General features: G+C 45.2%; 3 protein-coding genes across 4 annotated transcripts; 1 reads left to right on the top strand and 2 right to left on the bottom strand.

Annotated features, from left to right (window-relative positions):
• Positions 1-6,068: 6,068 nt before the first annotated feature.
• On the top strand, positions 6,069-12,100 carry LOC105192015 (putative zinc metalloproteinase YIL108W). The gene is made up of 5 exons (XM_011155867.3): positions 6,069-6,387; positions 8,357-8,734; positions 9,160-9,594; positions 9,769-10,361; positions 10,538-12,100. Exons 1-5 carry the CDS (start codon positions 6,385-6,387, stop codon positions 10,749-10,751), a joined length of 1,623 nt encoding a protein of 540 aa, XP_011154169.1. The 5' UTR covers positions 6,069-6,384; the 3' UTR covers positions 10,752-12,100.
• An 827-nt stretch (positions 12,101-12,927) lies between these two features.
• LOC105192014 (transmembrane protein 17B) lies at positions 12,928-14,336 on the bottom strand. The gene is made up of 5 exons (XM_011155865.3): positions 14,222-14,336; positions 13,917-14,030; positions 13,505-13,608; positions 13,305-13,418; positions 12,928-13,225 (listed from the first exon to the last, which is right to left on the bottom strand). Exons 2-5 carry the CDS (start codon positions 14,008-14,010, stop codon positions 12,980-12,982), a joined length of 558 nt encoding a protein of 185 aa, XP_011154167.1. The 5' UTR covers positions 14,011-14,030; positions 14,222-14,336; the 3' UTR covers positions 12,928-12,979.
• Positions 14,337-14,865: 529 nt separating this feature from the next.
• On the bottom strand, positions 14,866-16,020 carry LOC105192016 (translation machinery-associated protein 7 homolog). 2 transcript variants are annotated; one of them, XM_011155868.3, is made up of 2 exons: positions 15,840-16,020; positions 14,866-15,224 (listed from the first exon to the last, which is right to left on the bottom strand). In XM_011155868.3, exons 1-2 carry the CDS (start codon positions 15,944-15,946, stop codon positions 15,029-15,031), a joined length of 303 nt encoding a protein of 100 aa, XP_011154170.2. In that variant the 5' UTR covers positions 15,947-16,020; the 3' UTR covers positions 14,866-15,028. The 2 variants fall into 2 exon arrangements, with proteins under 2 accessions (XP_011154170.2, XP_011154171.1); XM_011155869.3 differs by lacking the exon at positions 15,840-16,020 and adding an exon at positions 15,561-15,833 and having other exon boundaries at positions 14,969-15,224.
• Positions 16,021-16,508: the final 488 nt, after the last annotated feature.

Here is a 16,508-nt window from a genome sequence, read left to right as displayed (position 1 = left end):
TTGCAGTCCGGCGGGTCTCTTCCCGTGATTCTGGACAGTGGAAAGCACATCTCCCGCCGCGCGCATCCCCCTCTGTCTCTCTCTCGCCTCTCTCGCGGCTCTCTCCCTCGTTCTGTTATGAAAGTGCTGCAAGTGGAGCGCGCGCCGCCTGTGCGACAACAAAGCTATACTTTTATTTATAACTGACCGACTTACAAAGATCGCCGCCGGAGAAGTCGCTCGGCCCGCCAATAGACGTAGGAGAGGACACTAGGTAGATACAGATCATAGGAGAGACCGCCGGGCCACCCATCGCGCGTCATATGTGGTTTCTGCTACCGCTTCGGCCGCCGCTGACGAGAGAGTGGGAAAATGGAAGCGCGTCGAGAGAGTGCGAAAGGTGCGCGCAAGAAAAATCTCGACGGGCAATTCCCTCGCGGCGAGAGAGCTGCGCACCGGTCGGTCGGTCGATGCGCTTCCACCGCCGGAAGAATTCGTTTTCCTTTTGTGGGCGCATCGAGCTGCGAGATCGCTCGGCGAGAGAGAGAGAGAGAGGGGGGAGAGAGAGAGAGAGAGAGAGAGAGAGAGAGAGAGAGTATCAGCCCAGATGTTCAATGGACTTTCCAATAAAAGTTCGATAATTTGTTGCGAAATGATGAATTCAGATCGGATAGCCGGCCAGGCTAGGAGTTTGCCGCTGAGTTTCTCTGCGTCGCGTGCACGCACATGTCGCTGCAGCGTGTAACGAATGATACGTGGCGTGATAAATCGGCCGATCGGCCGCTGATTAAGTTTATCGGGCAGACGGGCGGTTTACCGCTCAATAATGTGCCGCGCAAAGAGACAGAGAGAGAGAGAGAGAGAGAGAGAGAGAGAGAGCCGATAAAATAGAAAGTATGCCGCGTTTGCGATAATCTGAGATCGGCGACAGCTCCAATTAACGGCGGCGATACACTAATAGCTCACATAGACCGTCCGTATTTATCGAGAGCGACCGTCATTAGTGCCATCGTGTCACACACGAATGTGTCGCTGAGAAAATTATGCTCGAGGGAGGGTCGCAGGAGCGCCTACATTTGTGTGTCTACATTTTCAAAGGTAACCGGCGGAGGTCGACGCGGAGAATAGAATCCTCGAACCTTCGACTTGGATCTCGTCGGCTGCTCGGCCGAACGAGAGTCTCAATCTCGAACGGAAAATCCGTATTATCGTAATGTCGTGGCTGTTTGCGAAGGCGCCGTTTGCCTCTCTCTCTCTCTCTCTCCCTCTCTCTCTCTCTCTCTCTCTCTCTCTCTCTCTCTCTCTCTGTCCTCTCTTTCTTTCTCTCTCTTTCTGTATCGAGAGTTCTCCTGCGACGGTGAGGAGAAAAGCGCCGCGGAATCGAAAGGAAGATCAGGAGGAGCTAACTAGCGCGACGCGTTAGCCGGCGTACTTATTAGGAAATTGCACTTTCTTTCACGGTTGGAGCGTCCGTCCGTCCGTTGCGCCGAGGACGGCCGAAGGTGAGAAGAACGAGGAAACCGACCTCCGGTGCAACGACCCGCCGCGAAGTGTGTCGGTTGTGGGCGCACGCAATCGTCGCAACGATTTTGAAAAATGGCCGTCCCACTTCTGCAAGGGAGTACTTTCACGGTCGCTAACCCCGCGACTGAGAGGATCGTGCTGCTCTCGACACGACGAGCGCGCTACCCGCGCTTCTACGCTGCAAAACTGCCCGGACTCTCGCAGACTCTCTAACGGCACGGCACTGAGAAGACCACTCTTACCACGCTTACCGTAAACCGCGAGTGATCCCGTCGGACGATATCGGCCGATATCGAGAAAAAAGACTTGCATCCCGCGGGCTCTGCGCGCGTTCACGTTCATTGCAGGTCGGCGCTATAGGTCAGACAAGTCGGTCGCGGATCGAATTAGACTCTCTCGCACATGCCGGCCGGCGATTAAAGCCGGAGCACGACAATCGCGCGATAAAACGGAGAGAGAGAGAGAGAGAGAGAGAGAGAGAGAGAGAGAGAGAGAGAGAGAGAGAGGAAGAGCGTGAATTTGAAATTTTGGCTGGAGAATTGGCTGGAAATGAACTGGTGATTGGTAGAATTTCTTCACGTACGAATGAAATTGTGGAACATGAAAAAGTAGACGGCTTGAAGGCGTGAGATCTATGTTTAAGGTTTCATGTCGATCAGCCGAAAATATGATTCACTCGTGTATACCTCGAAACGGTATGAATACATCGTGAATCGTCGATGGGGATATTCTTATTCATGTCGTGAATAAGAAACTCCTCCTCCTCCTCTTCTTCCTACTCGTTGTCGTCCTTCTCTCTCTTCCTCTCTCTCTCTCTCTCTCTCTCTCTCTCTCTCTCTCTCTCTCTCTCTCTCTCCCTCTCCCTCTCCCTATCTCGATTTATCTGAAGGAGCGCGCGCACGGATTTTTCGTCCTAGGTCGCTGCTAGGATTTCCCTCGGTTTCTCAACTTTTATCCTCGCGCAAGATCGCCGTCTGCGGGGCCCACTTTTCACCGCGAATTCTCACGATATCGTGCTCGGAAAGTAGCGGAAACGTGCTCGAGGATTTCTTTCCCTTCTCCACCGCCGCCGCTGCCGCCGCCGCCGCCGCCGCCGCCGCGTCTTACGAGCGATGCTCGAAAGGATCGCCGGCCGGCTCGCTTTGCGCAGTCCGCCATGCACGGAGAATAAAACTGTCATCTCGAAAGTTGGCCTACTATCTCCCCGATCGCGATAATAGCCCCCGCAGCTACGAGAGGTGTCTTCCTTCTCTCGCCGCGACGTCGACGGTCTCTAACATACGCTGGAAAAACGCAGTTACCGTGAATCTTTGTATTTCTCGTGATCGTGTCTTCTTTTCTTCCGAGATAAACGCGATAGGATGTAAAGCTAAGATACTACGGAGGTAAAGAACTTCGAAATCTACGCTCGATAAGAAAATAAGATAAGGAGTCACGATAACGAAGTTCTTCGAGGATATTTGTTATTATCTTTACCACGGGGAAATTAAAGAAATTCTGTCGAGAATCCGTCACGTTCCCCTCGAATTTCACGGGAGGGTAGAAAATTATCTCCCCGCTTTAATTACACTCTGGTGTGCGATTACAATTTTTCCAAATCCGATCATCGCGATTCTCTCCTCGTCCATCGTCATGGAGTAACAGCGCGTTCATCAAGAGATAGCGAAATGACTGATTTCTCCTTCGTGAGCTCGCGAGAGCAGAGAGCAATTTTCTCCCAAGGCAGCTTCCGCTTTTTTGGCACATTCCGCAGCCTGACATTTATGCGACACTCGATCGGCCAATAGCGAGGCGAGAAGCGCGCCGCAGGTCTCTCAGCATTTCAGGGTACCGGGGTGGTGCAGCGTAAAATTAAGGAAAAAAGGTTAAGGAAAAGGTTAAGGAAAAAAAAAAACTGAACCGACTCCGTTTTGAGATGCCGATGGCAATTGTTCTCGTGATGAACCACTTCCTTTCCCTCTTTTTCCCTCGTGTAAAATAATTTCGATCACGCGGAAATAACCTTGACGGCAAGCCAAAGGCATGGCGACCGTTTCCCGTCCGATACTCGAGTCCAGCTTCTCCGTTCTGTCTCCATGGGACGTGCAAGGGAAGATGGGCGGCGAAGGCAGGAGATCAATAATGCGTGTTTTACGCATTGCGTGTGCGAGTTAAAGGCGCGCTCTCTGTCTCTCGTCTTCGTCGCACCCCGACGGTTCCTTCATCCGACTTCGAATTACGTAGGCCCGCACATCCGCGAGGTCGATATCGATCGATGCGATGGTGGAAGATACATCGCATCTCTCGAGACGGGAACGCATCCTCCTCCCTCGCTCGCTCTCCCCCCTCCCCCCTCCCGCGTTTGTTTACCCGCTCTGAAGTTCCGCAAAGCGAAGGAGGATTTATTGCGCAATGTTGCGGCAATGGACAGCGAGGGGTAATGCGATATCGCCGCGAGTTGCCGTAGATTTATCATCCATGGAAATTGTCGGATTTATTTCGAGCCGACCTCGAGCAGCCGCCCCCCTGCGTCTCCTCTCCTCTCTTCTCTCCTCTCCTCTCAGACGAGTGGATGCAAATGCGTGCAGGTCGTGCCACGCTGCACCTGCCGCATATTCCGAACGAGCACGATCGTATGCCTCCTCGCGCGACCTTGACACGCTTGACTCGGAGACATCTTCAATCCTCAAACGGCGCTGATACATTCCCACCTGTGTGTGCCACCGCTTGACACCGAAAGATCGCTCTTTAACGCCGGCGCAATCGAGTTTCAATCCCCGCGATCTCTTGCCGGCAGCATAATGCCGGGACATAATGCGACGTTGAAGCGTGTTGCCGATCTCGAGGAGCCGGGATGTTTCCCTCTCTGCCCCTCCCTCATTCTTTTTATAGAACGCGCCTTTGTCGCGGATTTGTAAGTTAAAGTCAGGCAGAAATGCACGGGCAGCCGTCCTATTGTCTATCCGTATGAGTAATTGCTCCGGGAAAAAAACACCGACAGAGTCGCACGATACGCTGTACGCTCGCTTTTTGAAGTCGCAAAGTTGAAATCGAGGGGGTTTGATCGTTTGAGTTTGGTGTTCGCACCAATTCGTCTCACGTTAGCGTCATTCGACTGTGGATACGGTGGATGTACCATAAGCGTCGAATAACCAAAAGCGAACCGAAACCTCAGTGTTGCCCTGACCGCTTCTTGTCTTGGTTTCTCGGTATGCTCCGAGTGTGAATTTTTAAAATCCTAAACAATGATTATAGGGGCTGCCGGGGATGTGTCGGACTGTGTAGTATTCGTTCAGCTCATTGTATAGAAGTTTAGTTTCTATTCTTTTGTGGGAGTTTTTATAGCACGATGTATCTTGGAAAAGTTTGGGTAACATTCTTTCTCACTCCACACCAAGTTACTTTGCTTTGTCTGCGCGTTAGCTTCGGCCGGCACCTTTAGGTAAGGTACATTTTGCCCTTACTATTGGCTGTTGAGGACACATTGGCGAGGCACAGGCGACGATGGACATGGATTCGGCCAAATCGAGTTGTTGTTCGGAAGTTCGTCAAAAGCTAATCTTTCAGCGAGCGAAAGTGCGAGGTCGAAAACACCCACTCGCGCTTAGATACGTCTATCGATTCTCACGGGGTCGCGCCGGCAGTGGAAGATCGCCGCGATGATAACTCCACAAACGAGCCAATTTTCGCACTCTCCCGACTGCGGATCTCGACTGCAGGCTGCGTGATATGCGCATTCATTAGCGCCGGAGAGCCTTGGATTACTCGTTGGATTAATCCGCGTCTCACAGCAACGCGAGATAACAACGGACGGAACAGCACTTGGAAGTGTGCCTGAAATTGCAGTTACCCGCTGCAAGAGCGACGCGCGCTTGTTCGGACATCTCGCGCACGAGGAGGCGTTCCGACGGTGAGCACCTTGAAAATTGATGCAAACGCCAAAGCGCCGGTCTGAGTCTCCTTGAAGGCGACGTATTCGATCGACTGGAAACTGACACGGCCGAGTCCTAAACGGCGCAAACGAAACGCGAGAGCTACAAGGTGAAGAGCGCCCGAGCCAATCGCCTGCTCGACAGAAATTGGCAAGTGTTTGAATAATTTTCAGACGTTTGAATCTTCAGGCTGCTTAAAACATTTCGCGCGATGCGGAGAGACTGTCTGTCCGTCCGCCCCTTTCGTGGCCATAAACGGGCGTTAACTCGCGATGTTCACGCGACGCGGAATCAACGTACGTCTGCGACTTGCATGAACGTCGCGAGTTGCAATCGAGGATAATTCAAGTCCACGAACATTTTTACGACGACGGAGAACGGTGTGCTCTCGCGCGCCCCGCATCTCGCAATTTATGAAAGCGATAGTCAACGACATGACTCACCGTTATGCCCGAGATAAAACGGCTGCAGCGGGAGAATAGCGGCGGGGGGGAGGGAAAGGGTCGGAAAATTTGGCGATAAATAGCCAACGAATCTTCGGCCGCATGTGAATCGCAGGGTTGATCCGTCCGTTTCCCCTCCCCCCTCCCCCCCCGTGCCCGAGCGTCGCGCCGTCGTATCTCGCAAGCAGCTTCGCAGTTTGCATCGCATTTTGCAGTCGCACACGCGGCACGTAGCCGCGCTACGACGAGTGGTGCAGTGAAAATATACACGACGGGGGTGGAGACGCGCCGCGAGGGTGCCCGAGGGACATCCGGCGACGGAGAGCGACGAGATGCGCGAGTGAGCGGGACAAGGACGCGACGAGTGCGGGTGCGCGTCTGCATGCGCCGCTGCAGAAACTCCATAGTACCGCAACCCGCCACTCGCCGCCGCCTCGGCGCCACAGTCTCTCTCTCCGCATGTCCGCGGAGCCGGCTGAAACGCTCGTACCTCCTCGACGTTCGTCCACCTACTCGCCTCCTGCAAAATGGTAAGTCGACGAGCGCGCAGGAAGATCCCCCGAGTGACACGTTGCGTTATTACGTGCCTCGCTAACGTTTCCGCGACGAATGTTCCGGCCCGTCCGCTCAAGGATTCCCGAATCGTCTCGCTCGAAACTCCCGGACTCCTGGAGAGACGGCAAGTACGCGGACGTGGAATGAACTTCGGGACGTCGCGCGCCTCTCCTGCACGCCGATGGAAAAGCGCGAATGTCGTGCGTGGAAAGAGGTCGCGTAGCTGACAGGCGTTTCTGCATCCGCGTATGTGTCGTCTGCTACGTCTGTCATCTGTTTTACTCGCGACTGGTTAGTCGAGTGTAACGGAAGTCGCTCGGTAAGAGAATGAAAGAAATCAGGATGTCGTAGGGAGAGCCGGATCGCGGGGAACAAACGGCGCGCGATGTGAAAACGCGATTTCCGCTCGGATACTCGACGCGACGCACTTTAATGACCGGAAGAACGGAGATCGTTGCGCTGCGGCGAGTACGCGCTGTCACGCTTGCTAAATCCACCGCGTGATCGCAGCACGTGACGGGGAAGCCCCCGTGTGACCGACGCTCGCGTCCGCGGCGTTCATTTTCAAAATTTATTATTTCGTCGGTTTCTCCGGAGAATTTCGGATCAGTCTCGTGCGATGAGATCGCCGCGTAATCTCTTGTGACGAGGATTCACGAAAATATCTCCAAAGGAAAGGGAGACTGCAAAACTATAAAAACCACGCTTTCTTGCATCGCCATTTTTATATTTAAATCGGCACCCTGCGTGTGTGTGTGTGTCGTTGACGCGGACCGTATTTCCGTTGCTCCATCGGCTTCTCTTCTCCGAACAACGCAAAGTTCAAAATAGAGTCGTACGACGGACATTCGTAATTTCGGAAGCGCGCGTACGCGTCTTGACGTTTGCTCGCTACGGTTTCCTACGATTCTCAACTTTAGCCCAGCGCGACGTAGGTCGTAGGTGAAACCCCGCTGTAAAAGTCGGTGTTACGGCGTATATAACACACGTCAAGCATTCGGCCTGTGAAACAGATCATTAACATGCAGCCGCTTATGCGGACGTATTGATCACTCAAGTGAACCGTACACGTATCTTCGTGTTCCTGCGAACACTTACGTGCGTTTATCAAAATCGGAAGCATGCATCTCGCGTACTCGTAATTGAGTATTTGCCCAATAACCGCTCCAGAATTGGAGTATCGACTTGTTTTTCCTTGCTCGTGGAAACTTGGCACGCCGTTTTCGTCGGGAGAGTTTTGCATGTGACCTCAAACTGGCGCCAAAACTCGTGCAAAACCAACGCCAACCTGCGCGACTGACGCCTCTGAAAATTTATTTCTCTTCTTTCTACGTCGCATCTGTTTTTTTTTCCTTTTTTAACGGAATAGTCTCTCAATGTACGAAAAGTATAATAGAATAAGCGTAGAATATTAGCTTAATTGCGGCAGAAATGGCGCAAGTCAAGGCGCCGATTGTCTCTCATTCTCACATATTATAATATCATATCATAATATTATATTATATTATATATTATATAATATCAATAGAACTCAACGCCGATATGGCGCGCAGTCTTGTCTATATCCTAATACGGTTCAATAACGGAGATCGCCCTCCGGCATACAGGAGTTTACGAACAATAAGCCGGTGTGCTTACGGCTGCGAAAGCTACAATCGATAACGCCTCGATGCCTTTAAAGTGTCTTATGTCGCGCCACTCGCGCAGGAGGCTTAATCGGATTGACTTTGGACAGGGATTTCGATCTGCTGTGGTTCGATACAGACGCGCGTAATCACGTACCCTGCGAGATTACATATAATTGCAAACAGTTCCGTTGAAATTACTCTGAGACATCGGTAACTTTTCTTACTTTACTCTCCCGTCGCTCTCACAGTGCTCTTCTCATCTATCCGTCTATCCGATCTGCCGAATACAAAAACAAATCCCTGCACGTGTACTCAGGTACTTGCAGACGCGACGTTGGCGGACAACCACCACCGTCATCGCACTTTCGCGACGAACGGTAATCCGGAAGGTATCACGATATGCAACTTAGCGGACGGCGAGACCTTGACGTACAGCTTGGCCCTGATAAGAGGTCGAGCACCTGCGCTATGCAGCTACATCACCGTTCGGGGTTACAAGAACGTGACCTCCGAGTGGCCGATCATCGCCGGACAGTTCCGCGTCCTGGTGGACTTGGCGCGTGGACCTAACAAGTTGGAACTCGAGGCAGGCGGCCACAAGAGGAGGCTCATCCTGATATACGAGCCGAGGACCACCAGGCTTCGGGTCACACCGGTCTACGTCATCTGCGCCGGTCATGACGGTTATTTTCAGGTGAGTTTCAAGTTTCAGTTTGACGACAAGTGCAGCTTTCCTCAAGATCAGTAAGGCATCAAGGGTCGCCGCATCGTGCATCGTGCACAATCGCTTGAAGTCTCAAACAATAGACAGTCGTTTCAATAATGCTTTGACCAGCACTATCGATCTTCCGGGCTCGTTTCGATTCGCGCACGGATTCATCGAGTAATTCAGCCGTTGGGAGAGAACGTGGCGTGCACCTTCCCGATTATCGATCGTCACTGTGTTTGACGAACAGCCGTATTGCCGTGCCAAGCTTGCCTATGCACTCGGCCACGACAAGGCTGATTAAGGTCCCTTTATTGCTCAATTCCGCGAAATGATTGCGATCTCGTAGTTTATTCACAGCATGCAGAGTGCATCGTGACGATTACGGCTCGCGGTTTGATCTGTGTTTTCAGGGACCACGGGGTGAGGATCGATCGCCCGAAAGCGCGGCGACGAGGATAGGGCTCGGTGCCAGACTACTTCAGACTTTGACGGCCGAGAAGCTGCGTGAGGCCGGTTACGGTAGGAAAACTTTCCAATTGGAGAGGGACTTGGACGGGCCGGAATGCCTGGTGATGCACAGCATGCTCCACGTGGACCGCGCCCGGGCGATGAAGCAGAGGGAGCTCTGGGAGCTGATCGCGCGCGAACTCATGACCGGCCCCTTAGCGTCCAGGAATCGTAAATATCTAGCGTTTCTCTCATGTACGAGATACCGTGGCGCGCCTAGTCCTCGAACGCACGAGGATACCTTGGCGAGGACCCAAGGCCATGCAGCTCTCGGCGGAGGTGGCTTGGCGCTCTTCGGCTCAGCGTGTCTTCATACTTGGCCTACGTGTATGGCTCAGGTCCGTTGGCTCGCGAATCAAGGAATGATTCGTACACCGGCTTCAAGTTGACTCGACGGCCATTTCGGCCAACATGACTGTTGAGCTAACTGATGCGGTGTCTCCTACCGTTTGCATGTAAAGATGGTATGAGAAGGATGACACTCTAAAGTTAAGCTTGCTACCGTAATTCAGGTGTTACCGAGATTCTTGGACGTCACTATCGTGGACACCGAGCAGCTTATGGACGATAGCAACTACCGCGGCACCCACGGCGGCTGTTTAGCGACGACCTTGGGCTCCGTCCTACACGAACTTGGCCATACCTTTGATCTCGGTCACACTCGGGAGGGAATAATGGGTCGAGGATTCGACTACGTCGACAGGGTTTTCGTAGGGGCTGCTGGAATCGACTTCAATCGCAATCCCATCAGAAGGGACCCTCAACATACGACTGTCGCCCTTAGTAGACCACTCAGCGTCACGGTGACTGTACAAGAATCCGTGCTGTCGAGTCCGCGAAGAGGCAGGTTGCTCTCGGAGACATCCAGACCAACACCGTCTCCCACTTCGAGGCAGTTACCTGGGAGACTTTCGGCGCCAGCTAGCCCTGAGCTCAACAGATCGCTCACTAAGAGCCTCATCGCTTCGGAACCGCCTTCGCAGTCCGATCGTACCTTCTGGGGCCCGTCGTGCGCGGCGTTGCTCGCCCATCATCGCTGGTTCAACAATGAAATGGACAATCTTTCCACCAGGCATCATCATGAAATCGAATACGATGGGAAAAGGTAAATTAGTTGTTCGGGAAAATACACTCTTCTTCCAGGGAATTAATGTGATTAAGAGACCAATACAAAGTTAAGAAATATCCTCTGATATCTTTTCCATAAGACTTACATATCAGTGAGAAGTCAGGTAAGTTTCGGTGCGACGATTGTTAATAATGATCGATTTTCCTTGTAAGGAATGTGGTGAGATCGCGATACGGAATACGTGTCATAGAGCTTAGGGAAACTTCAGGAGGGATGGTTGTGGGTTCTCGTCAATTTCCTGGCTCGCGACCACCTTTGGAGGCTCTAGTACCATCACCTCCACCCCACTGCCTCACCACCCTCACTCTCGTGGCCGAAGACTCCACTGGGAATGTGCTCAAACATCCTCTTCCCACTGCCTTTTAAAGGTCAGCGTATATAGTGACGGATAAATTGACTTTCCAATCCGTCGCGAAGGTCGTTACCTCTGATAAGCAATATCGGCTTAAATACTCACTGTAAATGATCTCTCTCCAAAGATATTTTCTTTCTGTACTCTCAGTTTGATAAAACTCAGTGCGGATACTTTAAAAATTAAGCAGTGCGAAGTTCAGTGGTAAGTTCTCTCTTGGTATATATATATATATATTTTTTTTTTTTGCGTGCTAATTGCATTTGTCGACAAAGCCGCGTAGATAAGTTTAAAATATTTTTTTAGTAGCGATATATATTATAATATGACAAGAGGTGTACGGCGAAGGTGAGGATACAACAGCGAACAAATTATTTTCCCACTGATTTCATCGAAGTACGCACCATCACTCGCGTTTCATTCTGTCATTGCTCTGATACTCATTCTGATCTGATATTCAGTAGCTGATAATTTCCGTTGCTCTATGAACACAACGATATGACAAGATGTTGAATTCCTAGTTTTTATTCTCGATACTTCGTGGCGATAGTGCAATATTTATTTAGGCTCGTTAATCAAAGTATTATACTGCCATGGTATACATGTAGTACAACTACGGCTAGAACAATGGCATGAGACGATTTGCACATGTAATTTAGAAGGTTCCTCCCTCAATTCAATTATCTATTTATTTATTGTTCTACTCCACTAAGAATTCTCGCGTGGATATTTTCGGATATACGATTTGCATACCGTCGAGAATCAAACAAGAGCTTGCACTCGTTGCTATATATGTAGATTTTGAGGTGTACGTGCGTGCACGCAAGTGACATGAATTTTATATAACAACGCGTATGATCATATAGTCGAGTGACAAATATTTAATAACTATACGGGGTACACACATTTTGCTCATGTACAATATTTTACATGTTGAATATGCAGGGAACTACTTTATAATAATTTATTTTGTAAAAATGGTCTCTTTAGCGCGTTTCGTGATGTAGTCTTAATTCCCACTAGTGCAAAACAATTGATTAATAATATCCGTAACGTGCACAAATATGCATTATTCAATATAATGAATATATTACTGATATAATATGAGACATATTGGAAGTGCTTGTATAACTACATTGCGGAAATTTCATAGAGAACCTATTATTATATAATATATATGCAATTATATATATACACTTATATACTATAAGTAGAATTTTAAAAAGCGATTGATAAACAGAGAAGAGAGAGAGAGAAAGAGAGAGACGCAGGTTCTAACAGAAACAAATAGGTCGTTAGAGCAGAAAGACACTTGTATATTATTAAACAAACATACACATATGTACAGTATGATATATATATATCTTAAATTATTTTAATAAGTTAGATTTTTAGCAAAAACAAAAATATTACGGAGACAATATATCGTACCGAGTTTGCAAAAGCTGACGAGAAGAGAATATATATGTATTACTAAGTAAAAATATAAAATTACATAAAAACCACACAATTCTTGCCAATCTTTCCTCTCAAGATAAATTTGAAATTTATATTATATGCCCTGTATAAAATATCGAATTGAAACATTAAAAAGTATTGACATTTTGAATACGTCTGCTTGTTTGAAATTCTGCTTTCTGATCCGAAGAAAGGGATTGAAAAGTATTAGTTCCTATTAAATTTCACCGCGCTAAATGCGAGACGGCAGTGGTGAATTCTTCGCATTAAAAAGGATTCAATTCATTTCAAATATGCCTTGCATTCAATCGCAATCGATAATTTTCAAATGCGAACTTTCGCATTGAAGAAAGTGAAAAAAGTATTCACTTCTTCTCCTAATTGTTTTCGAATTCAGAGATATACAAGATTTTCACGTTCCATTCCCCGTCGCATTGAAAAGTATTGGCCCGCGATCCAATTCGAGATTTCCACAAAGTAGAATTCACGACGAAATCTCGTGAATGCGAAACAATACTTTTAAATATGACATTTTATACAGGGTGTGTATATATAAATTTACGTTTTAAACGTGAGTATTCATTTCACTTGAAAAACAAATAGTGCAGTGAATATATGTACAAACTGGTTTCGTTTAAGTTTAAAATCAGTAATATCAAATTTTTATCATATTATATAACATGCTTTAATATGCTTTATATGATATATGATAATATGTATGATATATGCTATATATGATAGCTATATATGATAATATGCTTTATCATCATGTTTGTTATTTGTTTTATTGTGTTATCTTATCATCAATCCCTAATAATTGTGCAACGTAGAATCTTTTAGTATAATGATTTGCAAATCTGTTTAAAGTCAGTGCACCTGTTACAATTTCCACGGTAACTGTAAGTAGCATAATACTATTTATGATCGTTTCACTAAAGCGGACCGCAGTTATGCTGTTGACAAGGATATATACTTCCAAAGGGAAAATTATGAAAACAGATATAAGCCAAAAGCTTGTCAGTTCTGGGATCTAAAATATATTTTTAATCCTAATGTATTAGCACACAATTTATATATCTTATTATTTTTACATTATTGATGCAAGTTACCTTTTGTGCCAAATTCCCAAGATATCCTAAAAACAGTCGTACACCTTGCAATATGGATACAACAATAAATACTGCCACAGTTATATATTTATATCCACCAACCCAATGAAAATACTGTAAAACGAAATAGCATTTTCCTACATATATGATTTTGAAATGCTGAATCCTAAAATATGTTTTCTATATATAGTTATGTTTACTTCCTCATCTAGATGAACAAGTTCTATGAAAAACCAAAATGGATATATCCATATACCTAAATACAATGCCATTTGTAAATATAAGCTAGACTGCAATCCATTTCCTGTAAAAAGCAAAAACTATAAATCATAAGAACTACAAGTTTGTATTCATAAAGAATGTTAGTTATGCATGTAATTTCGCAGATTGCAATAAAAGCAACCAATTTAGCTATTAATAATATCAGAGAATATCAAATTATATATATAATTAAACTTCATATTTTGAATTAAGAGATTCTAGATAATATCTTGAAATTTGGCTCATTAAGTTTTATGAACTTGGCACGATAAAGATATTGTGTAAAATAAAAAACGTAAACTACAAATTATGGTGGAAACAAATTGTTTTCACCATTTTCATTCTACATACCTATACCTATATACTGATAAATTGCTTCTATTTCATGATGTATGAGTCCAGGAAATATACGATTTGATGCTGCGACAACTGAGGATCTCCACATTGTTTATGATTAGATTTTTACTAAAATAATCACAAAATTCAATTATATATGATTCGAGGACTGTTCAATCATATTGCTATAGAATGGAAAGTTCTTCTGACCTATCGATGAGTTATTAAAAAATACAAAGCTTTTTAATTTATTAGTTGAAACATATAATTTACACCTAATTGGGACATATTATTTACAAACAAAAGATCTTTTAACTTACTATTAATATATATTCTTTCAATATGAAAAGGTCATCTGATTCATTACTATGTCAAAAGAGGAAGCCCGCACCCATCAAACTACCATATTGATGTTTTGACCAGTGTTTTGGCGCCATCTAAAGATTTATTTCGTCAACATAAAATATTGACTGAACTTTCAAGGGGTTGTTAAAACTAGAGGTACAGGAATACTTTAGTCCATATCAGACTTGAAGTATTGAAAATCTAGTATTACAAATTGAAAATTAGAACCTGATCAATCAAAACAATGCAAGCCAAAATTAAAATTAGTTGTTTACCAAATTTTGATTTTTAACTCATAATCTTTATTCTCCAATATTTAATCTAATATTTGATATATGATTCTTTTAAGACAGCTCCATAAAATTTTATGAATATACTTAACTCAAAAGCATTTGAGGAATAATTTAATGTCAAGTAACATTTTATAAGTATTGTTTAAAAATATTTTGCAAGCTATATTAAAATGGATGTTTTCTTATAACTTTCCATATATCCTTTATTTTCTTGTTCTTTTCACAATTTAATATTTGATAAAAACCATACAAAGTCTGTTGTGATCAATAGTTTGTTCAATCAATAATTTAACTTATCTCACTAATATAAAAACATACAGAACGCATATAATGAAATGCAGCTTTTATTTACAAGTTCAAAACATCTCTTGAAATAAAGAACCGTTAAAAGAAGGTTTGGTTTAACATTAAATCACAAGTTACAAAGTATCAGATATAAAATAAATTGCATATTATAACATGATCCATTACAACACGATTACAACATGATCATTTTTTTCCAGATTTTTTTATACCACCAGTGACTAGAGGGCCCTTTTGACTGGCTTTCTTTGCTGCTTCAGCCAGTGCTTTCTGTTGTTCTTTCTGCTTTTGCTTGAATGCGACGTCTTCGTCATCTAAAACTTTAGATTCCTTCTTTGGTGCCTTCAAGGGCTTCTTCTTACCTCCTTCTCGACCTGACATTCTAAAGTACATAATATTCACTATAATTACCTTTAAAAAACATGCTTTTTTTTTAATTTTATTGCAGTAAGTCATGTTAAAGTAAACTGAATTGAATTTAAACCTCTATGTGAAAAGAAACTTTCTAAAAATATTCAAATAAAGAAATTACTCTACATATATCAGATTAATGTTAGCTATACAATTAACAGGGACACAGAATTAACAATTTATAAGTCATTCGTAACTATATATGACGTGCTTTCAAAGTATATAAGCAGTTCAATATGTATTCATTATCAATACTATGTTTACAACTATAAAATCCATTAATATTCAAAAAAACAGTTTAACTTACTTGTAACTATATTAAATTCTTAAAAGTGTTTGCAAGCGATTTTATAAGTGAAAAATACACGCTCCGAAACTCGTTTGCAGTTGAAAATGATAAATATTTACGTGTTACCACAAATTGTGGGATTGTGATTGTATAGATTGTGTTGCCACAGATCGATAATATCAAAGAGAAATCTAAGAATGGCCACGTCGTAAAGTTTTTCGGTGACACTCATGTGCATGCGTCCTCTGAAGAAGTTGAAGTAAAACTGTCAGATATATTTCATAACATTTCACTCACTTCATTTCCACAACGACGAGGTAATATCTGAGAGGAAGCTGAGAGCGGCCAACACGGCGTTTTCGGCGACACCGATTTTTCGCACTGGGAATGGGCGCTATCAGCATCCATTTTGAGAGGGGAACTACGATGCTACAACCACTTTTAGGTCTCGACGGTAAAAACTGAATCTGGTGGCTGTCCGTGCTACATCCACTTTCAGGCGGTTTATGTCCGTGCTACAACCATAAAAGCGTAATTGACAAGAACGGTCTCGAGCATTGTTATGCATTTGTAACATGAGGACTTTAATTTGGTGCCAGAACCAGGCCTGTATCTCTTACCGTTTAGGAGATATCGAAGGTTAAAGTTTCCAAGTTTTCTCCGTTAATATCTCCGCTTCTACTGGGAGCAGAGAGTCGTCCATGTAGTCGAAAATGTAGGGTTTTGAGAGAACTTTAATTTGGTACCAGAGCCAGGCCTGTATCTCTAACTGTTTAGGAGATATCGAAGATTAAAGTTTTCCAACCTTTCTTCGTTGATATCTCCGCTTCTACTGGGAGTAGAGAATCGCCATTTACGGCAAAATGTAGGGTTTTGAAAGGACTTTAATTTGGTACCAGAGCCAGGCCTGTATCTCTAACCGTTTAGGAGGTATCGAAGGTTAAAATTTTCCAACCATTCTCCGAC

The sequence above is a fragment of the Harpegnathos saltator genome, unplaced genomic scaffold (genome assembly GCF_003227715.2).
Source record: "Harpegnathos saltator strain DR-91 unplaced genomic scaffold, Hsal_v8.6 scaffold794, whole genome shotgun sequence".
Classification (NCBI taxonomy): Eukaryota; Metazoa; Arthropoda; class Insecta; order Hymenoptera; family Formicidae; genus Harpegnathos; species Harpegnathos saltator.
Note: the sequence above shows the minus strand (reverse complement) of the source record. Positions and strands in the feature narration are given on the sequence as shown.